Raw genomic sequence first — 24,057 nt, 5'->3', positions numbered from 1 at the left:
TCCCTGCGCTCTCCCCAGGTGCCAAGGCAGAGAGTGCCGTGCTGTGGATGCCCTCTGCTGGCATCAGTGCTGGAGCTGCCACAGTCACTTCCCCCTCATGTTTGCAGCCTTGTTTATCACTTGCAGATTTTGTTTTATTGCTTCTGGTTAGTTTTGTTTTATTGCTTCTGCTTCCCAGAGAAGGGGAGTTCATAGCTGGCATCTCCATTTCTTCCCAGTGCTTGCTCTTTCCCCACAGTCCTGGGAAGTGCAGCAGCAGAGCCATGCCTCACCTTTGCATGCTTTGGGCTCCCTGGGGCAGGGGGAGCTGTGGAAGCTCAGCTTTTAAAATTTCCCCGTTTCTTTCTTTCAGTGCTGAACTGAACTGGCCTTCATCTGTCTCTAGTTAAGGAGTACTCCCTTGTGCCATCTCATCAGAGCTGCAGTGTTTGACACTGATGCTTAGGCACTGGGCTGCCGGAGCAAGAGCAGACCCCATTGGCAGAGGAGGAGTGACCCCAGACAGTCAGGGCCCACCATTGCTGTGAGTGTCCTGAGCCATCCCCTGAGCCGAGGTGCCACTGCCTGAACCCAAGTGTGGATTTGCTCAGGCATGGAGGGGCGGCAGTCAAGAGGAAGAGTGTGGTCTCCAGTTCTGTGCTCCCATCCCCACAACAGTCCTGACCCTCCTGCTTTTCTCCTTTAATCAGTGGCATCCTGCCATGGGGACCTCCCATCCAAAGCCCAGACTGCTTTGTCCCCCATGTCTGGTGGTGACAGGTGCCCAAGGGGGGCAGACTGTCACCTCTCAGCATCAAGCTGCCTTAGGTTATTGTGATGCCCTGTCACAGGCAACTGGGACCCTCATAGGAAAATCCCTGGGCAGCTGAAGCAGAGAGCAGGCCAGTGCATGGAAGCCACAGTGGCTTGGGGCTGACTGGCATTCTGTGTATAATAAAGGGCAGGAGAACAAAAAAACCTGAGCATTTTTGGGTGATAGTCTAAGTGCTGGGAGAGGATTGATGGAGGGCTCAAACACCCACTGCTTTCCTCCTGCAGACAATGCAGTGCTGCAACACTGCCAGGGTAGCACTGGATCAGGGCTGCTGTGCCATGGATGGCTCTGGGCAGCTGGAAAAGCTGGAAAAGTTGCCAAGGCAGCAAGCATCTACCCTTTCAACTATCCCCTCTTCCTCTCCTTCCAAGAAAAATCAGTGTGGGTTAAGGTGCAGCCCTTAGCCTGCCGTGTTTGGTAGTTCTCTGCATTTATTTTATTTGTCTGTAGTTTCAGGGCTGGGAAAGTGAAAGAGTGCTTTCATTAACAAGGTATTGATTTCTCATCCATCACTGATGCTCTCCCACTTTTGTCTTTGGGAGGACAAAAACCAACAAGGAGCCCAGAAATCAAAATAGGTGTGGGTGCCCCTGAATGGCAAATGGAGGCAGATCAGTCCTCTCTAGTCTCTACTTATTAACCATCCTAGATGCAAAGTCTGTTTGGGATGGGTCGAGCAAAGGAGGGGGACGCGTGAAGGACTGGCAGCACTGTGTGAGAATCAGCATTCATTTGTCTGCATGGTAGTGCTGCTGCCTGGCTGAGCTCTAAACACAGAGGGGAGATTTTCTCCTTGGCATCCAGTTGTGCCCCTCAGCACCACTCAGCAGCTACGAGTTGCAGCGTTGTGGAACTCGCAGCCCCATCTGCCACAGAGATGGACACTCCTCAGGATGTCTCAGAGTATGATTTGCAGAGGAATGCGACTGACCCTACAGCTCAGGGCAGTGTTGGTGGGGTGGCTGGAGAGACTGAGCAGCCTCAGTCCTCATCACCCTCCTGGCTGGCAGAGGCTGTCTGGGGCAGAGAGCTTTCTCTCCAATTACTCACATCAGGCTTTTGCCCAAGATCTGAGTTCTGTAAGAGGAGTCTCAGAAGGGATTTACATCCCAGGAGTGCTTTTCCCTACTGGAAACCTAAGCATCATTTACTACCTCTACTACTACTGCTCCTACTACTAGTACTAATAATAATAAATTAAGGTAGGAGGAAGCTTATTTATCTGCACGCTGTTAGAAATGGGCCTCCTTTTCAGTGAAATTGGGTGATGCAAGGCAAACAAGCATCCTATCAGCATAATAGTCTTTTCCTGATCTCATTGAAAACAATTAGCAGAGCTCCAGCAATCAAACCAAATGAAATCAAATGAAAAACTCTGATGGGATTCTCTTGAAAAATGACAGTGATAATGAATAAAGGATAAAGGACTTTTCACTTACACCTGCAGCATATTAATAAAATGTGGGTCAGCTCAGAGGTGTAGGACTTTTTATAAGAAGTAAAATAGGTATTGATATTGTTTCTGCCTTAATCTAATGTTTCTGGAGTCAGGTCTTGGGATGAATATTAATAATATTTGTTTCTTTAGACAGGGTTTTTTATCCACCATCCTTGTACAAGGGAGATCTGATTTATTATCCTCATTCCATGTCTGGAAAGAAAAGGAAAAGAAAACAGCTCATGTGGTGAGCATGGCTTGAGAAGGAAAGAGCAGATAAGGTCCCCAAATGTGATTCTGTGCCTTAGGCACCATGATCCTGGAGAAAGGTCATAATTCCCAGGCTAAACATGGTGTTACACATATAATGACTTATTCAGTAGAAATTAAAGCAGCAAATGGTTTACCTAAGTCCTGGGGAGTGTTACGAAAGATGAAGACAGCTAGTTAATGAATATCTGGAATGCAGGTGGCCTTTCTCTCTGTACTGTAGAGGATTACATCCAGACACAGTCTCTTCCATAAATTAAAAATTGCCTGAAAATTGTCTTTTCTAATCCCATGCTCGTATTGTTTATACCTCTATGCTGTCTCCTTTACAAATGTGTTTTCTTTGAAGTCCTACAATCACCTGGTGTTACGTGCATGTAACTCATTTAGATGAGTCAATAAGGTTTTCTTTGCCGGTCAAGGAATAGCAAAGGCAATGATAGGAATGATTTTTTGCTCATTTGGCTACAATGTGTTTTGCCTGATTCACCCACTCATTCCCACCGTCTCTAGGATGAGCTTCCCAAGTGCTTCAGAGGAACTGTTACTGACATTTCTGCTTACTGTCATGAGTCCTTTTTTGCTCTATTTGAGATTTATCCCTGACGGGTTTTGCCCTGGCCCGAATGTGGAGCCTACTTTGGGCTGCCTGTCTCTTGAGGGTGTGGGATGTGTTCCCAACGTCAGCAAGCAAGTTGTTCCTACTCCCCTTTTCACATCCATGGTATCTCCCAGCACTCAGATCACTACTCGGGAAGAGCTTGAGTGGTGTGGCAACCCCTTCTGACGCTTGTAATTACCTCTTGAAATTTAGTCAGGTCATCACTGCCCATTGGTGATGGGAAGCGGTGCGGTACCAAGTAATGCTGTCACGGCTGTATTATGCAGGAGGGTAAAGTGATGTAATCATAATTGTTGCTTCAGCCTTTAAAAATCAGTCAAACCATGAAAACACTCTGGCTGACATGCTGGTACACAAAAAAAAGTATCCGTTATTACTGGGGTAGAGATGGCCATCAAAACAGGCTTTTGTCAATAATCAATCAACAGTACATTTGCTTGAAAAGCATGTCTATTTGTGTCAAAATTGTCAACGAAGGATTATCTAAATATATTCCTTTAGGAAGCCAAGGTGTCTTGTTGCATCTTTGTCTCTTCCTCTCCTCTATTAACTCAACAACATTAGGAATCCTTTTTGAGAGTTGGGTTATACAGGGAGCATTGACTTTTCTTCCATTCCAGCTGGCCCCAAAAACTCAAAAAGCTCTGAAGGCCTCACTGTGGCTCTGATGCACCAGGCACCTGCAGAGCTAGTTCTGGTGGTTCTCGGAGATCTTTTATGCTACTGACCCATCCTCTTTTTTGTCCTCTTTATTTCAGAGTTCGCACCTTCCCAAAAGAGTCCCACCTGGGCCATGACACTGTCCGAGCCCTGATGTACTATGCCCTGAAGGTCTGGAGTGACATTACCCCGCTGAATTTCCATGAAGTGGCAGGAAACAATGCTGACATCCAGATAGACTTCTCCAAGGCAGATCACAATGATGGCTATCCCTTCGATGGGCCTGGTGGGACAGTGGCACATGCTTTCTTCCCTGGAGACCATCACACAGCAGGGGACACTCATTTTGACGATGATGAATATTGGACCTTCCGATCATCAGGTAGGTAGGTCTGGGTGGGAGAGCTGCAGCCAAGCACAGGGGCTCACAATTTCCCTCTTCTGCTCTCATGGCTGGAGTGGTTTAGCCTCTGCCACACCTTCACCCCAGGCTTCAGGATCCCTGAAGTCTTCTTCTACTGATTCCCATCTCAGCCTTGCTAGCAAAATCAACTAAGGCAGTGTTGAGGACACTCTTCTGTTCCTGGAAGCCTCAATGGCATCTCCATGATTCTCATTATCCTTCCAGCAATTGCAGAGCTCCCCATTGCCCAGCCTCATCTCTTCTGAGACCTGGAAGGTTGCAGGTTGGGTATGTTGCTGCTGTAGCTTTTGGATGGGGACTGCATTCTCTGACTTTGCCATCTTTTGGTTGCCTCCAATGCCATATTGTCACAGTTTCCTATTTTGAAAGTATGCTATTGACTGACCTACCTATAAAGGGCTCTGTGTTGTGCTGGAAAAAAGGCCTAGTTTTTTCCTGCCATCTCCTGTCTATTACCTGACATCAGGATGGTTACAAGATGCAGTTCTTTTTTTTCTTCATCTCAGGTGGCCGAGTTTTAATAAGAGAGAGCGCAGAGTTTTAATAAGCAGAGGGAGTATCAGAAGCGAGTGTTCCTCAGCTGCAAAACCATCTGTGGGGATCAGGTCCCCAGCCTTCGTGTCAGGTGTGTTTTGACAGAATGTCTTCCCTGCAGCCACCAGCTGCTAATTTACTTGTCATGCCACCTCCTCTGTCAGCCTCCTCATGGGATCCTGCTGCCTCAGCTTAATGACTTGTTAGATTGTTTAAACCTAACTGTCTTCTCTGAAACAAGCTAATACCTTCTTCCTGCCCTCCAGTTGACCTCCATCCATCCCCCTGAGTGTTCGTGGGCAGGAGTGTTCACCAGGGGTGCTGGAGGAGGTCTTGAGGTAAAGGTTAAAGGTCCAGACAGGCTGATCCTTCAGAATTACACCTGCTCTTTGTTTCATGTTGGTGTGCAGTCCCAACTGACGGCTCTTATCAGTAAGGGGGGGAAAAAAAGCAGCAGTTTTTACCTGCAGACATACAGGGCAGAGACAAGCGCTGTGGTCAATAGCTTGCCACAGCAAATGTGTTAGTGACGGACTCAGTTTTGCAGCTAGTGGTTGGGAGTGCTCATTGTGAAACAAACTCCTGTGAAGGAGAGAGCTCAGAGCCTGGATTCCCGCGGGGAGTGCCCCTCGAAGCACCACCGAAGGATGAGGGCATGAGGCTGCCAGCGAAAAGCTGCCCTCTGTTTTGATGATCTTGGAGCTATCCGAGCTTCATCTTTTATTTATTTTATTCTCTCTACTGATTGAAAAACAACAACTTGGTAGGTGATATAAAAATATCCCCAAGGTTGTTATTCTGGCTTTAAAATGTCAGAGAGCATATGTCTTGTTCTCTCTTAGTGCCAGGGAGAACAGCACAGGTTATAAAAATCTCACCTGCTTACAGAAATTGTAATAGTCATGGAGGAAAAGGCAGAATTCATCAATAGTTATCTCCCTGCTTCAACACCCCGAGCCTGGCAACGAGCAGGAAACACTGGACAGGATCAGCCATGGCTACTTTTGTGCAAAAATGTAGCCATCTCAGATGCCAAAGAAGCCGTCTGCCTCTCCAATCCTTCTCAGGGAACATGACACTCTGCTACGCTTCACAGGGATCTTTCCAACCTCGCTGCTTCTTTATTACAGTACTTTACATCTTGATCTTTATAAGAATCACACTTAAAATCATTGCTGCCCTCTGGTACTGCTCTGCAGAATATTGCTGTGCAGAGAAGGGCAGAAATTGCACAGGCATGTGGTCCAACCTGTCTGGAGCTGGGTAGTGGGAATGCACCAAGCAGGCTCAGTCCCATACAGCTCCTGGGTGGAGCTTCTCCTTTGCTTTGGTAGCAGCGCCATATGTTTGGAAATGAGCATTAACCCCTTCCATGAGTGTCTCAGGCTCTGGAGAGGATAGGATTGGTCTGTATGTGGGTGTGGTGTGAGGCACTGGGGGTTGGATTGCAAATTAGAAAATCTGGGGAAAGAGAATATGGTAGAGATAGCCTAGACTAAAGGAAGAAAGTCATCAAAGGACATACTGATGTTCGACAGTGTCTCCCTAATGTCCATTGTGTGTGAGGATCAAATTGTTTGCAAAAGGCAGCAGACAAAAGAGCTGCAACCCTTTCAGCACAAGGTGTGTAACAGAAGATGGTTAAGCCTCTAAAAACAAGCTGAACATAGTCACCTACTTGTGTCAGGGCAGCAGTGAGATGAGCAGGTTGGTGGCCGATAAGCAGATGAACAATCCTGTATTTGTGTGCATACAGGAAGGCTGAGGGATGGATTTGGCCGGGGCAGCAGGATGCAAGGCCAGGCAGGGAAAGCCCTGCAGAGCGCCCAGGGCAGGCAGGCACTCGTGGGTACATGGCTTGGCTCATTGTCAAGGATGTGATGAGCTCCTGGCTGGTGGCTGCAGAAATCTGATGTTCTGGGCAATGCAAAGTCTGCCTGCGTCACCAGCTGCAGCAGGCATGAGATGCAGGGAGTGACTGCTCTGGCCCAGCTTCTGCAGTGCCTCTGGTTGTGATATGAGTGCTGTCTCAGCCCTTTGTCCAGCTTTTTCTCAGATGCCAACAGTGATCTGGGAATAAGAGGGGTGATACCCAGGCTGGTGTAGGCTGAAGTCTGGCTTGCTTTCCATTCTCATATGATACGCTCCAGTCTCCAACTGGAAAAAAAATGTCTTTTTCAAACTTTACCTATTCCAAAGCTCTTGTTTCCAGTTTATCCACTATAAATGTACACTGTCTCTTATGACCCTTGCAGCTCACCAAAATCCCCCAATTACTATCAGAACTTAGTGACTTTTATTTCAATTTTGTCCTTATCTCCAGACACTCACGGGATGGACCTATTTGCTGTAGCTGTCCATGAGTTTGGCCATGCCATTGGCTTGACCCACATCTCTGCCATAGAGTCTATCATGAGACCCTACTACCAAGGTCCAGTGGGGGATCCTCTGAAGTACGACCTGCCTTACGAGGACAAAGTCCGGATCTGGCAACTCTATGGTAAGTTTGTGTCCCTCGTGTGGCTACAGCCTGTTCCTGCCGTGGCAGGACACACTGGAATAGCTATTTTCCGGGCTAAGAGGAGCTGGCGGGGAGGATGGTGTTCCCCATTACTGCTTCTTTTCTACACAGGAGTCAGGGAATCAGTGTCCCCCACAGCCAAGCCTGAAGTAAGCAAAACAGACGACCATCCAATCCTGCCAGAGCTGCCAGAGAACCGCTCCACTGTTCCGTAAGTCAAATGTCTTCCTTTCCTGCAAAGGATGTGTGGTAGTGAAGTTCTGCTTCATCAGTATCTTGCCTGCTCACTCTGGCTTTGGTATTTCTCTCTGGATCTCTGGATATTTTGCTAAAACTCAGATTTTTTACTCATAAAAAATTGTCACTCTCACCCTTCAATACATTCAGTACGTTTATCCTTGCTGGAATTTTAATCAAACTTCCTCAGCAGTATTCTGAATTACACAAGCATAACTTACCTAAATCACTCCACAGTAAGCACCTACCTAAGGCACCTGAGGGAGTGAATATTGGAACAAGTGGACTGATAGCCTGACTCCAATGCAGGTTAGCATTGGCAAAGGGCTGCTTACACTGAGTGTCATCAAGCAACCAGCATGGCCTCATTAAGGGAAGTGCAGGATAGAGCTCATTAATAAATGTTGACCAGGACAGCAGGACAGTTAAGAGAAGAAGGGGCACTGAACAAAAAGGCAGGAGGTGATGGTCACGCACATTTTTGCCAGACACCAAGAATGCCCCAAGTGAGAGAGGCAGAGATATGGAGCAGGTCACCTTCATGCTCCTCATGCTCCTTTTGTTTGAACATGCTGAATGCCACGTTTCTCTGTGCGTAGCTTCTAAAGGCATTTGTGCACCAGGCCCCTTATGGCCATGTTTGGACACAGAAATATAAGAGCCTTTCTCCCTGCTGTTGTGGGAGGCCAACATCTCACACCAGCAGCAGAAGCAGCAGGAAACTTGTTCATGCCATCCCCTTGTTCCTGCCTTGTATGCTGAGGCTGGATGGGGTTTGCCTCCGCATCTGTCATTTTGTGGCCAAAGAGGGCAGTGAAGCTGGTGCTGGCAGCTCAGCACAATTATTCTATCAGCAGAACAGATTTATGCTTCCCTGTCACCCACAGCAGCTTTTCTGTGCATTTCCCATCATCCTCTCCTTGTTTCTCCATCAGTCATCATTTCTTAAGAGGGCTTTGAGGCTCTCTCAGTCCTTTATACTCTGTGCCTTCCCCACCCACCTTGTCAAAGCAGCTCAGTGTCTCAGCTACCACTTGCCAGGTGGCTTTCACCAGTTCTCTCTCATTGGATATCACATGGCTCCTCCACAACCTTCTGTTTAGGCTCAGCTGCTTTCTGCTTTGCAGCTCTGTCACCTCTCACTGGCACTTTGGAGCTCAGCCCTGGAGCAGCAGCATCGTGAGCTGCTGGAGTGAGATGCTGCTTGGCTGTTTTTCATGTCCTGCTGCGCTGGGGCAACTGGCCAAGCCACACTGTGCCACTGGGAGTGGGAAGCCAGCTCAGCCCTCACCAGCTACACGAGCTGGTGGATGTAGTGCGTGTCCTTGCTCAACTTCCAGCGATGGCGTCTGGTGGCTCAGTGTTGTCAACCCAAGCTGTCTTCAGGCTGAGGTTTACCTGAGCTTGCTTTGGAATTCTCCGTGTACGTAGCTGGGCTTCGGCATGAGGAGTGACAGATGGGCACAGCCTGTAGTCTTCTCCAGGAGCAGGGGTGACTCAGTCTATGGGATAGGCGGTATCAGGGGGACACAGCCCCTCGCTGCCTGCCTGGGCCCTGCTCACCTGGGCATCTCTCCACAGGCTCAGGCGGGATGTGCCCGACAGGTGTAACACGCACTTCGATGCAGTGGCCCAGATCCGGGGAGAGGCTTTCTTCTTCAAAGGTGAGTGCCAGGGGTCTGTGCCTGTGTCACCCTGTGGTGGCTTTGGTGTGCCAGCATCAGAGGCAACGCAGTGTGGGACAGGCTAGAGTGGGTGGCAAGGATGAGCTGGCTGGGGTTTGTGGGCTACTCCATGCAGTTTTTACTCTGATCTGTCACACTGGACTGCTCAGGTGAAGAACTAAAATCTGATAGTTGTGCTACCAAAGTCAAAATCGAGGTCAAAACAAGATGAGCAGAGCAACAACAACGCTCCATTGCTTTCTTCCTGGATACTTCCAGCCTCCCTTTCCTCCCACGCTTCACCTTCCCTAATGCTGCTTGCCACGCATCTCTCAAAAACTGTGTACACAATTGGGAACCATCTGGTTTTGTACCATCAACCACTTGCTGGCAGTGTGTTCCCGAGGTGCCCAGCTTTTGACAAGGATCCATTGGTGCCTTCTCAGCTGAGCAGAGCCTGTGTAGGCTGGACTCTCTGGGCTTGCTTTCTCATCTTTCCAAGATGTAAAAATTCCCGTGGGCATTTCTTTGCATCTCTGACCACCATTTGGCCACCCCAAAGCCATCCACGGGGAAGCAGAAGTGTTTGTCCCAGGGATGAGCAGCAGCATCCCGGCATCTGGGTATCACAGTTTGAGTCTTGGTTCACAGGCATGAGCAGCAAAAGGGCTCCAGAGAATTTGGTGTTGCCTGTGCCCTGAGGGAAGCGCAATAAGAAGACTGTTCCACAACATTGTTCGTTCAGATGCCAGCTCCAAAAAGCCACAGTGAAGAAGGGAAACTCAGAGACATGAACTGGTGTCAGGATAAATGGCAGTCTGTCTCTCAGAGGGGAAAAACTGATGAAGTAAAGAGAAATCCATTTTGGTGTCTATTTTTGGATATATTTATTTCAGGCCAAAAAGTTGATGTAAAGAGCACAGGGTCAGTGGATGCCAGCTGCATGTCTGCCTCCAGACCCCAGCACTTTCCTTGCAGCCCCCATTGTTGCCCCCTGAATCATCCTGTGCATCAAGGAGGAGGGATGTCACCTCTGGGGCAGGATTTAAATGAGCTCTAGCGCTGAGCTTTGTCCCTCAATGGGCATTTTGTTCTGAGCTGGTCCTGCTGGTTCCCTAGATGGAAAGAAGCCACTGGGGCTGGAGGTCCCCAGACCACACAGGCCTGCTGTTTTGGAGGCAACGGTGGGCTTTCTGCTCTTTGGAATCACCGCTTGCTTCAATGTAGGTGCCTCACTACAGACTCCTGAAGTTTTAAATACCTTTGGCCTCTGTGTGTGTCTGTGTGTGTGTGTGTGTGTGTGTGCGTGCAAGGTGGGTGCAGCAGTCTTGCCAAAGGCAGCCAAAGTCTGGACAGCATGGAACACAGCTGGGATCAAAATTACCTGTAACTAAAGAAAGCAATTGCTTCAACCCATCAACCACATCTTGGTGGAGCAGGACCTCACACTTTGCTTTCATTGTGTTCAGTTTGCCAGCTCAGAGGAGGGTTTAAATTGAGCTTTTAAAAAAAATACAGGGTTGGGATTTTGTTTTTTCAATTATTTCTGCATGCTAATGACAGCAGTTCTCCTGCTGGCTTTGGATCCCTGGATCTGGCTTTGGCTGATGATCATCCACACAGGAGCAGCATTTTGGTGAGCAGGCTGGGCCATGGCAAAACATGAACCCAGGCAGACTGGGGCCATTACATTCACAATTCCTTGCTACCTAAGTGCTTTATTTTCTTTTGTTTTCCTGATAACTTACAAAAACCCAACCAAAGTAACCAACAGCTCAGGCTATTCCAGACTGGGGGTAGATTTAAGGTTTCCCTACTGCAGCTGCTCACCTGCTGAGCCCATCACTTGCAAATGGATGAAATGTCAAAAGTACTGAGGCTTCCCTTTGTGTGTCTGACAAGTCCAGGGCACTTCAAAGTTCAGATACTGATCTGCTGAAGAAGGAGTTTAGTTGAGCTGTATTTCTTTCTAAAAAAGTGAACATCTGACCTTGTCTAGTGCCTTGCTAATTACAGATGCAGAGATCATATTTAGTTAATTACGTTAATTTGCATTGATGCAAAACGGCCACCAAATTTGAATCCCTGGGTTTTTTTTATATTCTTAAAAAGAATCTGTAATTGTGTCAATTCCTACCATACTGACATATGAATGTATTATTCATTTATGTTTTAGTAAGATAGAGCAAATACGCAAACTGGAGCTGAAGAACAAGAATATGATAAAAATCCTTATAATTAGAATAAAACTCCCTCTCTGCAAATGTTAAAGTGCTAGAGTTTTGCGTCCTGCATTGTTAGGCTACGATCCAATTTCCATAAAATTTTAAAAGTTGGTGTCACAATCTTCTGGCTCTGGAGAAAGAGCTGAGTGTGTGAGGAATACAAATCTGAAGATGCATCTTTGGTTTCTATTGCTTATCTCCCCTCAGAAATTCATGCAAGAACAGATGCAAATAATGCACAGTAATTTCTAACAGTCAATAACCAATACCAGACAGTTGAGGGTTGCCTCTTAAACATCTTGCTCTGGCTCACGTCAATCTGTGGAGCTCTCTGGAGAAAACACAGCATGAAATGTGCTGCAAAAAGGGCTGAGAATCCCAGAGCCAACACAGAGCTTGGCTTGGAGTTGCCCCTGCAAGCCATTAAGACTCCTCGGGAAATCCCATATAAGGTTCTTTTAGCAGGAAAAAGTTTGTCATCCTTCACACAAAGGATAAATCTGTTCCCTTTTACATGATCAAAAATATTTCAGAAATCCCCAAAATACTCTTTCCTGGTTGGGGCAGTGCTGCTGCAGGTGTTGAAGTGTGTTTGCAGGCACCACCAATGCATTCATCCTGGAAGCTCCACAGGACTGCAGTCTCTGCTTAGTATCCTGCACCTCTAGATGCTACCAAAGTCCTTAACTGTGCCTCCTTCCCCACCTTAACCCTTCCAGATCTATTCAGATGGTTTCCTCCTCCTCCTCCTCCTCCTTTTTTTTCTCACTCCCTTTCTTCATTACAAAACAACACTTCTGGTATTTCTGTTTCATTGTAACATCCTAGACATTTCCAAACTTGATAGCAGCTGGACATCCTGTGTGCAGGAAGCTGTGGCTGCTCCAGGAGAGGAGGAACGAGGATGGTTTTTTATACACTCTTGCTTAAGGCTGTTGGCACCAGGTCCAATCAGCTCACAGGAGGTCCTGTGCAGAGAGGGAAGGAAGAGATGAAAAGCTCCTCTATGCTTCCCTGGCTCAGCAGCACAGCCTCACACTGTGGCCAGGAGTATAACAACTCCAGTGCAGTGTGCAGAGGATTATTTTAATCTGAAAAAGAAAAAAAAAAGGGGGGGGGGGGATTTCTTCTAATGACTGCCAGAAATAGGAAGCAGTCGCAGCTGCTGCTGGAAAGCAGGATGGCTCTAAATCATGTCTGCCATCTCACACACTTTGCTTCATGCTGCCGCTGCCCACCTGACACTCACCTCCCAGCAGAGAGGAGTTGAGTGTGGTTCAGTAATATCCAGTCTGTCCCTCCAGGCAAGTACTTCTGGAGACTGACTCGCAATAAGCACTTGGTGTCCCTCCAGCCGGCTCAGATTCACCGTTTCTGGCGGGGTTTGCCACTCAATCTGGACAGCCTGGACGCAGTCTATGAGAGAACCAGCGACCACAAAATTGTCTTCTTCAAAGGTGAGAGCAAACATGGTGCTGGAGGTATAGAATGTGGTGCTAGGCAGGAGACACCGGTGCCACATATTAAGCATCTGGAGGGCCAGTCTGAAATCTGTTGTCCATGAGCAAGACTAGGAGAAACAAACTGGCAGGGAGGGCAAGCAAAAGATAATGGTCTTGTTCCCCAGAAAATGAGGGAAATGTCATTGAAGATAAAGTTTGGCCAAATCTAACTAAAATCTGAGCTTTTCAAGAATGAAACACAAGCAGGAACCACCCCTACACACACTCACAGGTGATGTGTTCCTCCTCTGACCTTTTCTCTTTTTAGTATTTGTTTCTGAGAAAAGAAAGAGTCAGAGAGGAAATAAAAATGAAAGTGAAGACCTTCAGTTTTAATAATTATATTTTTGTTACTGTATTTTTTCTTAAAATAAGTGGTATAATTATCTTTTTTTTTTTTAATCTAAAAAGCTTGCAAGCTTTTATTTCAGAAGAGCTGGAGGAACAGTTTAACTCTTGGTTTCTATGCAAATCTCCGAGCTCCCCACAGACCGTCCACCTGTGCTGGTTAGATGCCACCCATGCACTCAATGTCACCCAAAATCCTGGCAAGCGCTGACTCCTTTTTCATCAAAGTTGTGCACTTGAAGTGCTAAATACATCCCAGCCCTCCATTCTTGCTGTTTGGAAATTGCTTTTTGTCTCCAGACTGTTCTGCTTGAAACATGGTGCAATTATCAGTTTCAGAAGTGCTGAACCAAGCACTTCTGGAAGCAGTAATTTGGTTTCAGTTCCCCCAGCCAGGCCACAGAGATGGCTCATGTCCCACACAAAGCCCCTACAATTGCAGAAGGCCTTTCCAAGTGCATCCAAAGCCCTCCTGGACTGCTGGCACACTGAGTCCTGCATCGCCACACCAAGCCCTGCATCTTCCTATGGAACAGCATATGGAAGGCTACACTTGTGGACTACACTTGGCTTCTCAAGAGCCAGATAGCCTGCAGAAAGTGCCCAGTTTGTCCACAAGAGCTGCCTGTAACTTTGTTTCTTTGGATACCAGGCAGAAATCCAAGGGACAGAAAACCAAATGCCTCCATCAAATACATAAAAGTGACAGCTGTACTGATTCTGTCAGTGCGTTCATGTCCTGGTGCATTCATGCTTTCTACAGCAAACAGGTGCTATGTCCATGGACAGCCTGACACAAAAGAGCAGCTATTCAAAGCCAGAGGTTCCCTCATGGGCTGACCCCTTCCTACTCTCATCCTTAAATCCCCAGAGCTCAACCTCGAGGCTTTGTCACCACAGTAGATAACAGAACATTAGCTCAGCTCATCTGTGGGGAAATACTGGTTTAGGCTGTGAAACAAACGTGATTTTATTCTGTGCTTGTTTTCTTTCCACAGGAGACAGATACTGGGTCTTCAAAGACAACAACGTGGAGGAAGGATACCCACGGCCAATTTCGGACTTTGGCCTGCCCCTGGGAGGAATCGATGCTGCTTTCTCCTGGGCTCACAATGACAAGACTTATTTCTTTAAGGACAATCTCTACTGGCGCTACGATGACCAGGAGCGGAGGATGGATCCCGGGTATCCTTTGGTGGCCGTCCTGTGGAAGGGGATACCCAGCCCTTTAGATGATGCCATGAGGTGGTCAGATGGTGAGTCCATATTGCGGTTTAAAAAAAATCACAGCAAAGAAAATCAGTTCTCTATTGAGCTGTAACCCCTTCTACCCTGCCTGCCAACACAAATGCTGAGGCCCTGATGGGATGTTCCTGGTGGCCGGAAGCTGAAGAGAGAAAGGTATGACTCCAGCCAGAGCTCCCTACACTGCTCACTAGAAGAAACAGGCAAAAAAAATATCATGGGGGCATAATTATATATATATATAAATATATAATACGTATATAATTATAATTATTGCACTTTATTAAGAGAACACAGTTGATGCTGGTTTGCAGTGATTTTTATCCTAGGATGGGCTGATTTGCTCCTCCCTGGTTTTGTTGTCATTGGATTTTTAGCTGGATATATGAGCTAAAACAGACAGAAAATATTTTTAAAGGTGTTTTCCCAGAGTTACAGCTTCTTTTCTGAGGATGATATTTCTCAGTGGTTTCTTCCCCCTGAAAAAACCACAAAAATTTTGTTACAGGAGATATTTACAATCAGCTATTCACTCACAACAAAGTGGCGCTTCCAGGGTTTATTTACTGGTGACCTAAAAGTGTAATAACAATCATTAAACCAGGCAGAGGGGAAGGCCACTTCCAGAGACTTCTCAAGCTGAATTTCCAAAGCTATTGAGAGTGACATTCCTATAGATAGGAGTCCTCCTGTGCATGGGGCCTGCTTAGAGAATTCACAACCTCCCAGTTCAGAACAGAAAAATGTACCCTAGGGCAGAAGGTTCCCAGGGCCCTGTCAAGCTTAGGTTATTTTTCTGAGCCCAGGGTCAGCAGCATACACCCCAGTTCACTAATGGATAGTGGAGTCTCCAGCTTTGCCATGCCCTATTATGAGAAGGAGAGCTTGTGTATGGTGTGTCCAGCTGTGGCTTCACAGGGCCTTGACCCTACACACCCACAGTACCAGGAGCTACATCTGCTCTAGGGCTCAGCACAGAAGAGGTGGCATCTCACCCTCCACCTCCAACTGCTGGTGGCTGATGTGAGAGATCCTGGCCAGGCACTGCACCTTCTGGAGCAGCCCTCCTGCAGCAACAGGGGATATTGACAACAAGCAGTGATATCTCATGTGCTTCCACGTTTGGGGTTCAGCTGGGGTGGGAACGCTCCTCTGCTACTCCAAGTGCTCTTCCTCTAGGACAGCACCCACCGCACTCACCTTGTGTTCGGGTTTTGGTCTCTTTGCAGGTGCAAGTTACTTCTTCAAGGGCAAGGAGTACTGGAAGGTGCTGGACAGTGAACTGGAGGTGCAGCCCGGGTACCCACAGTCCATCGCCAGGGACTGGCTGGTATGCAGTAACATGCAGGCCGATGCCCCCGAGACAGCCGGGAGCAGCAGGACTGGGGCGCGCTCCAGGCCGGGGCAGCACGACGAGAGCCGCTCGAAGAACGGCTACGAGGTCTGTTCCTGCACCTCTAGCACCCCATCCCTGCACCCGCACCCCATGCCCAAACTGACAGCCAGTCTCGTGCTGGCTGTGTGGACAGCAGCGCTGGTCTGTGCAACCCTCTGACAGTTCATCTCACCGCCAGGACAACACCATGGTGCTCCGGGATACAGCTCCATGATTGCTGACTGTTGCAAGCAGAAAAAAGAACATTCCTAGGAACATGCCAGTGAAGGGTTTGAATTCTCCATGAGAAATGAACAGTGATTTTGTTTCGGGGTTTTCTTTCTTTTTAATTTTAGTTTAAAGGTCTAAAAACAGAGTTGCATTCTGCACCTTCTTATTTCCCCATCCAGTTAAAGATGAGAGCAGTGTCATGTTGAAATTAGAAACGCTCCGTAGATGTATGTTGCTCTGGATGTTTAAACACAGCAAACAAGGGAGGATCCCCACAATCCCCTCCTGGGATGGAGTGGGGACAGAAGAGATGCTGCTGAGGTAGACAGCAACAGAAAGGCAGCTGGCAGGAGGTAGCAGTTATGTGCTGACACAGTGTACACATCCCATTGGATGTACCAGGTAGAAGAAACTGTGACTCCACTAAGATTAATGGCAAAATGATCATTATTTTACTGTCAAGCCTGCTGTAGTCACTGGTGTCTAACCTGTATCAGTTTCTATGGGTCAGAAACACCTTTGCCTTTCAGAAGGCACTGCAGCTTATCTTTGTATAAGAGTCATTGTAATTTAATGATTTCTCTAATAAACTTTGACCACCTACATGAGATCTCCCAGTCCTGTGCCAGATCAAGCCTGTCACCTGCAGCAAGGTACTGAGGCTCTGAGGCTCTTAGCAGCCTCAGGTCTAGATCAGGAGCAGTGCCGCCAAATGAGATGCAGTTACTACCACTGCCCCAGAATAATCTGTGAACACAAACTCCTGCTTTTAGAATTCCTGTGTCGGGTTGGCTTATGTTTTGGGAGGAATCAGGATGTGTTGCATTTGTATGTTATGCCATACCTACCTGGTTTTGCTGCAGAGGATGGGCTGGAGCAGGGAAGATGCTGCACGGTCAGCTCAAACTCCTTTTGATGCCTCTGACCGAAGTTTGGAGTGGCAGAAGCCAAGGTCGAGTGCTACGTTAGGATGCTTCTGTTTGGGTTTATTCCTCACTGTGGTATGATTTGGGCATCTGAGAGTCCTTGAAAATGGTGAGTAAGAACTGGGATGAGATGTCAAAGAAGTCTGCTGCTGTCAAGGGGTGTTACATGGGCAGATGCTGCTGGGACACACTCTTCTTCTCTGCCCTGCTTCTGCAAAGCTCCTGCACAAATGTCTTACTGCCCTGCTGGGGCCAGCTTCCCCGGGAAACATGGCAGCAGACAGTTGTCACCATGCTACCCAAGGCTGCTCCAGTGGCCCTGGTGCCAGGTGTAACATAAAGCCTTCTGTGGCACAGCAGGCAAGGCAGAAAAAGTGCAGTTGCATCCTGACAGAAAAAGAGGGTCACCTTGGCTTTCCTTCTGCTATTTCCATTTTTAAATAGTCCCAAGAATTCACAGGTTACAGCTGTTTTCAGCACAACCTGATTTTATGGGTCATAAGTCAATGAAACATGCCATTAAACCATTAAATAGGCTTTAAAAACATTCAAGCAAAAAAACCTCGGGCACAGCAGCTCCCTCTGCTGAGTAAAGCTGCTTCTGTTGTTCAGAGCAGCTCCCCATCCCACCTCTGCCAGCCAGGCCAAGCAGAGGCTGCTGGGGCTGTGGGAGATGTGACATTCTTTTGACTGATTCTCCTTGCATTTTTTTCTCTTTAGTCACGAAGACATGGATTTTAGTCCTTTAGTCTAAACGTCAGCACATTACAGACTCCTCTTGGAGCTGAAGCCAGGTAGAGGAAGACACCCTCTCTCCAATCCTGAAGTACTTGTTCGTTCATCTGTGTAGATTGGAAGAAATTAAATTCCCGGGGAATTACAGAACTACTGTAGCAATGTTGCATAAACTATTGGATGAACAATTGAGAGAATGAAGAAAAAATAGTGTAAAATTTACAGTGTGGCCATAAGAGCCTGCCTCAGACTTGGGCTTTTCACAACTGGCCAATTAAAGCCAAAAAACTATTTTAATTCTTTCATTTTGCTGTTGCAATAACACAAAGAAGAAGAAGGAGAATTTAAAAGCTACCATTTAAATGTAAAATAAAGCTCCTTAAAACTTTGTTTTTCAAATGAAGCTTTTCCAATGTGGGAATCACACATCATGAGCTGTTACATTATTGATGGACCCCTGCACACTGTATGACTCTTTCACCTTAGCAGGAAAAATGAGAATTAAAAAAATGCTAGCAGTCAAATACAGCAGAAAAACTGTTGAGAAACTTCTTTCTATTCAGTTCGTAAATTATTTTCTGTATGTTTTGGTCATGTTAACCAAACATATTTGGTAAGTGCTTTGATTTTTTTTTTGCTTTAGTTGGTTTGCATTTCATCCTCTATTCAGTTTGAACTTTATTAAGGCCAGGAGGATTTCTTTGTCACTGGTAGATGAATGCCTTTTTCAACTTCAGTTTGTGTGTTGAGTAGTGAATTTGGATGGGATTTCTTTGACAGGAGTATTTAGGTGTTTGAATACATGGGGAATAAAGTAAAATTTGATGCACTGTTGCTGTCAAGTCCTTTATTCCTGGCAATTCTGACAGTAAGGATTAAAACCTGTACTTACTGATTAGTGTGCAGGAAAATACATGGCACTTGTGTTTTCTTTTGACAGGACTTATGTCGATCTGGTCAAGCTGACAGAGTTCTTCAGCACCTTCAGCTCTGTGCTGGAATACTGTGCTGCTGTTGTTGTTGAGGCTGTTAGGGAGAAGGGGCATTTCACGGTCAACGACAGCATCCTCTCCAGCAGGGAGCTGCTGCTGCTGCTGCTGCTGCTGCACAAGTGGAGCCTTGTCAGCAAAGACCTGCAGCTGCAGGAGGACCTGCAGGCCCTGGCTCAGAAAAACCAAAACAAAGAATTGCTCAGTAAGTGCTAAAATACTTCAAATAAGGCATCTTTTGTTGCAGCTGTTACAGACCAACAGTAGAAGTGAGGCAAACTTCTCTGGAAATACGACTAATACCTTCTGTCAGACTGGTGTAGCTTGAGGGACAAGGAACGGAAATGGAAAGGCGTTTTTCAGATCTTCCTTTCCTAATCCTAAAATGATTTCTAACCTTTCTAACCTTAGCACAATGCCGAAGCTTCGGAGAAACACGGTTTGGAAAGGGAAAGAGCTCTAAAATGAAACTTAGTTGCAAATCTCATATCAGGCTTTGAAAAATGGTATTCTTTAATGAAATCTTAAAAGAAAAAAATGCCTGGAGGATTTTTGTGCAAAGGTTTGAGTTATTCTGAGTGCGGATGGGAGTCTGAAAATGATGTGTAAGTAAAAATAATAAATAAATAAAGCAAGTGAAAATTAAATAGTTGACTTTTCTTGTCATCAGTTTTGAAGAAGGGAAAAGTAGATCAGGACTTGTGTAACTTTGCTTGTTCTCTCTGTGAACAAAAAGTGCAAGGAACTTGGGCGTGGGAGATCTTAAAACTTTAACACTGGTTTCCTGCAGCAGCAACTGCTCTTGGTGCACATTAAAGCTTCTGTAGGTTTGTTTAAATGTTCTGTATCAGTTAAGAAAGCATCATGTATTTAAGGGATACTGTAAAAGCTTTAGCTTTTCTCAAGTTTTCCTCACCCTTTAAAATTCATCAGAAAGATATGAAGAGAGTTTTTGGAACTTACTGTCTTGTGCGGGTTGTGTGCTCCGGCCTTCAGGAGCTTCTCTCATCTCCAGGCTGGGTGATCCAGTTTGGAATAGGGTTCCAGCCTGGAGCGCCTGGGAGCTCCTGGAGCCCCTTGGAACAGCTCAGGCTCCGGGAGGCTGCCAAAGGAGGCTGGTGCTTGCAACTGTAACAGCTGAATAGAGGCAGGAGAGCACCTTACTTGCACGGTTCTGTAACAGGAAAATCCTTTGTAGTATCTGATGTTTATTTTGCTGGTGGTATGCTTCTTACAGAAAATACTGGAGACAAGAACAAACCTCAAGCCTTGTCTCATGCGTATCGTCACACTCAGAAAAAGAACAAGGTGGAAGATGACACTGCTGCAGACGTGGAAGTGTCTGAGCTGGAGAAATGCAGAGAACATCTGAATTCCATACTTGCCCATTGGGACCATGTTTTCCCAGCACCAGCCTCCACACAAGGAGGGGAGACCCTCAGACCCGGTGAACCTGGGGCTGAGGCAGTGGCTGTCACCTGTGCTCCCACTCACGTAGTCACAAAGTGGCTGCTGAGGTCCCTGGCTGGACAGAGCCTCCTCAGGGAGCAGGACGTGTCACCAGCGCTGAGGTGGCTGCGGAACCGTGTCCTACCGCACCTGGCAGCCACACAGGAGATGCTCAGGGATGAGACACCGAGGAACAACCTCTTCAAGCTTTACACCCGGCTCTGCCAGGCCAGCAGCACCTCAGCTGGGCTCTCCAGGGAGTTCGGGGTGCTCAGCTCCATCACGTGCCAGCTTATGGAGTGTTATAGATACATATTATATTATTGGCTTTTCACAAAAATTGAAGTGAATGTTAATAAGGTTAGAAAACTTTGTTCTATTAATATAGTTCCTTCTATTTCTGTTATTGATGAAACTTAGAAATACTGGTATAATACATATATATGTTAAGCTGTGGCCTGGTATTAAAATAAAAAACTACTTTGGTTTATGTAGCCCAGAGACTGAAAAGATAGTCAGAAACCCCCCTGAATTCTTAGATTATCTTATCCAGATGAAGACAGTGGTGACCAGTGCTCCAAGGAAGGAATTTATTGAACCTCTGTTATCAGGGACTGTAAGACTCAATGGAGCCAAGAAGATTGATCTATTGGGGAGGGGGCGAGTTGAGGCTAAACAAAAGAACATCTAAAACTTAAGAGGACTGTTTGAGAGTTTATGAATATGTAATAGGGTTCTGTTTTTAAGGGACAATCCTTTGCTGGTAAGGTGTGCTGTCTTGGCTGAATGCTGAGGCACCCGGCCGTATTTGTACATTTTACTTTATTTCTATCTCCTAATTGTCTTTCTATTAAACTTTTTAAATTTTATATAAAAAATATGTGAACCCCGTGTTTCACATGGAGGAACAGGGCCTGTCCAGCACCTTCCATGAGCTTGTGAAATCCCCGTGCCTGTCAGCAACGACGGAAGAGGATGCAGACTAGACAGGTGACTCGTTCTTGTCACTCGAGTTATGAGGCAGTGGTGGGAGGAACTAGAAAATTCCAGGGCTTTTTGAATCCATTTAACTGGTTTTCCCATATCCAGCGAGGCTCATGGCTTCCCAAGGTAGAAGCTGTGTCTTTAGTGGGATGGGGACAGGGATGGGCAGCACAGAACACCGTCACACTGTGAGGTTTTCTGCCACTACAACACTCACACTCCCTCTAAGAAACTTCTGTTTCAAGGGCTAAAATGGAACAAAAGGTATTAAAAAAAATATCATTCCAAGAGGGAAGATAGTCTGCAAAAAACAAATCCATGAGGGCCTGGCTGCTGATTCCTATTGCTGGTCAAGGATAGCATCTGGCAAATCAGATTTCCAACTGTTTTATTTAACAGGAAACCAGTTTGTTCCTTCTTGTGAGTAGGATCATTGGCCTTGAATGGGCAAAGGCACTCCAGATTTTCCATCTAGGAAAAGAGTTAGGGAACCATTTTAAAACGTAGTCCTGGAGGTAAACAGCTTGACTTGGTATTACGGTGTGGAAATAGAAGAATATCTGTTCTGATTTTTCTCTCATCTTTCTTCCACAGCTGTTTCTGTATTCCCAATTTCCATTTACATCGGGGGACACGTGTCTTGGAGCACAGGAGCCGGACACCTTTCTTACCCATGTCAGATTGGTCTGCACTAGTGCAGGTTATGAATTACAGGATGACTTGGGAACTCAAAAACAAGGAGAGGAAACAATTATGTCTCTTTGCAAAAAAAATTGGCTACGTCACGGCATTAATTAGGGGAACTAACACTTTAACATTCTGGGCTCTGCCATCATCACTGTGATCCATGAAAGCCTCCTGAGCTGTTCTCATACAGACCCAACTTGTTTGGTCAAAAAAAATATTATTTTATTACTGTGTGCAAACTCAGGGGGAAGATTTTATTCAACATCTCTCACTGGGACATTAAAGCTTCAATTCCCTTTTCTTGAACAGTCTGAACACAGTATTACTGCTATTGTTTTTATTACAGGCATTTTTAACTTTTTGAAGAACCAGAAAATGTGTTTGTGCATGCATGTGTCGTTAATATCCATCCTCATGCCAATATAGGATAGAAAAAAAAGGATGCAGAGCTTCCTCCAGTGGGGTGTAAGTGCAAATAATGAGGAGCCAGAGGTTTGGTCATGATGATTTACTATTTCTTGAAGAGCCTGGTTGCTTTTCAAAACCCATATGAATAGAAGCCTGAACTTGGAAATGGTGATGGTCTTCTTGGGTTTAAAAAACCTCAGTGGCTTTTAAAGACGTTTATATCAGACCTGGTTTATTTTTATCACCCTTTCTTTTAATTAAAAAAATAATAAAAAATGCCCTGATCCATCACTGCTGCCACAGTGTGTGACAGAAGCCCATCTTCCCTCCACTTGGAACAGGTGAGAGATGGAAATAAACCCCAAAAGATTTTCTGCTCGTTGATTATATGTGAGTTTTATTGGGAATTCCCTGTGAAATCTGATACATTGTTCTCGAATGTGGCCAAGAGGGTAGGTGAACATGCCAGCGCAGACCTGCAAATACGCAGTGCCAGCGCCGCCGTGGAGCCGGAGCGGAAGGTCGGTCTCCAAGCTCCCCGGCGAGTGCGGATGGTGAGCGCCGGTGCTGGCTGGGCACAGTCCCGGGGGAGTCGGGGGTTCCCGAGAAAGGCGCTGAGGACAAGGCCGGTAAAGGGCCCGGAGTGCTCGTGAGCCCCCGAGAGCCCCTGGAGCACTTCTTTGGGGTGGAATGTGCAAGCGGCTTATAGCCTAAGGGAGAGGGATTTCTCACAATAGACAAGGGGAAAGGCCTTAGGATGAAGGAAGGCGTGTTTAGATGAAATATCAGAAAGAAATCCTTCTCTGTGAAGGTGCAGAGGCCCTGGCACAGGTTGCCCAGAGAAGCTGTGGATTTCTGGGACCTGCCCCCCTTTCTTGTTGCAGCAGAGCTCCTTTTTTTTTGGGGGGGAGGGTCGGGTCTAGACCCGGAAAGGCTTCCAATAAAGCAAGGTGCTGCTGTCCAGGGCAGTTGGAGTTGTTCTGTGCCTTCTTTGGGGGTGAGGAGCAAAGGCTGAGGGGGACGGGGTGGAGACTGGGGGGCTCCCGTGTCCCTTGGGGCACGCCGAGGTCCCCGGCAGAGGGAGGCACACGCTGTGGCTGGAGAGGAGCAAGGTGAGCGGGGAATGGGGAGGGCTCGTGCTGGGTACCCTTGCCCAGAGGGGACCCCGAGCTGCCAGGAAATTGCCTGGGAGGGCTGGATGCAGAATCCAAAAACCTGTGGAGTTGTTCTGGTTTTTTTATAGGTATTGGCCCTCTAGTGTTATGATTTTGTTTTGTCAGTAACAGAAATAGGTTTGGTTTCCACATGTATTAATTGCGTGTAAATTAGTGTATAAAATACATGTATAAATCACATATTAAAGTCTACAGATTGAAATTTATATGTATAAATTCCATAGAGATTAGTGTATACTGCGTACCAGTGTTGACTAATGCTTTATATTTTTGTCATTCTGATGTGTTAGGTTAATGAATCTACGTAGTTTAAAATAACAACAAATAGAAATTTTAAAAAACCCATAAAAATAGAAAGATATAAAGAGAAATATATAAATTCATAATAAATTTATAATTTTAAAAATAGAAATACATATATCATAGAAAATCTATAATATAGACGTAGATAAATATGCACACAAAATATAAGTAGTATTATGTATGTTATTGTTATATTATATATAAGAATATGTATAAAATATAAATAACTATAAATATAAGTTTAAAAAAATTATTAAAATACAGTGCTTTAATATTAAAGGGCTGAGGTCA

The 24,057-nt window shown here is 46.2% G+C and overlaps 2 protein-coding genes across 4 annotated transcripts in view; both read left to right on the top strand.

Annotated features, from left to right (window-relative positions):
* MMP17 (matrix metallopeptidase 17) overlaps nt 1-18,567 on the top strand; it is a 42,914-nt gene extending 24,347 nt beyond the window's left edge. The window contains exons 4-11 of one of the 3 annotated variants that reach the window (XR_015774279.1): nt 3,903-4,186; nt 7,086-7,262; nt 7,395-7,494; nt 9,102-9,184; nt 12,714-12,866; nt 14,258-14,515; nt 15,734-17,145; nt 17,757-18,567. Coding sequence is in view for 2 of the 3 variants with exons in the window: in XM_014253647.2 (XP_014109122.2) it covers nt 3,903-4,186; nt 7,086-7,262; nt 7,395-7,494; nt 9,102-9,184; nt 12,714-12,866; nt 14,258-14,515; nt 15,734-16,059 (1,381 nt within the window). In the remaining variant the exon portion in view is untranslated. Of the gene's footprint in view, nt 1-3,902; nt 4,187-7,085; nt 7,263-7,394; nt 7,495-9,101; nt 9,185-12,713; nt 12,867-14,257; nt 14,516-15,733 lie in introns of all 3 variants that reach the window. The other 2 variants (XM_088065237.1, XM_014253647.2) reach the window with 2 other exon arrangements.
* Nucleotides 18,568-18,572: 5 nt separating this feature from the next.
* Nucleotides 18,573-22,917, top strand: LOC148182725 (nucleolar pre-ribosomal-associated protein 1-like; the record flags this gene model as incomplete). The annotated part of the gene is made up of 3 exons (XM_088064900.1): nt 18,573-18,965; nt 19,998-20,569; nt 22,738-22,917. Coding segments are annotated over exons 1-3 (1,032 nt in total), but the record flags the coding sequence as incomplete, so codon positions are not given.
* Nucleotides 22,918-24,057: the final 1,140 nt, after the last annotated feature.

Source organism: Pseudopodoces humilis, chromosome 20, assembly GCF_049639895.1.
Source record: "Pseudopodoces humilis isolate 2021_Gansu_Grassland_sample_001 chromosome 20, ASM4963989v1, whole genome shotgun sequence".
In the NCBI taxonomy this organism is placed as follows: Eukaryota; Metazoa; Chordata; class Aves; order Passeriformes; family Paridae; genus Pseudopodoces; species Pseudopodoces humilis.
The sequence above is the reverse complement of the archived record's forward strand: the minus strand, read 5'-3'. Positions and strand labels throughout refer to the sequence as shown.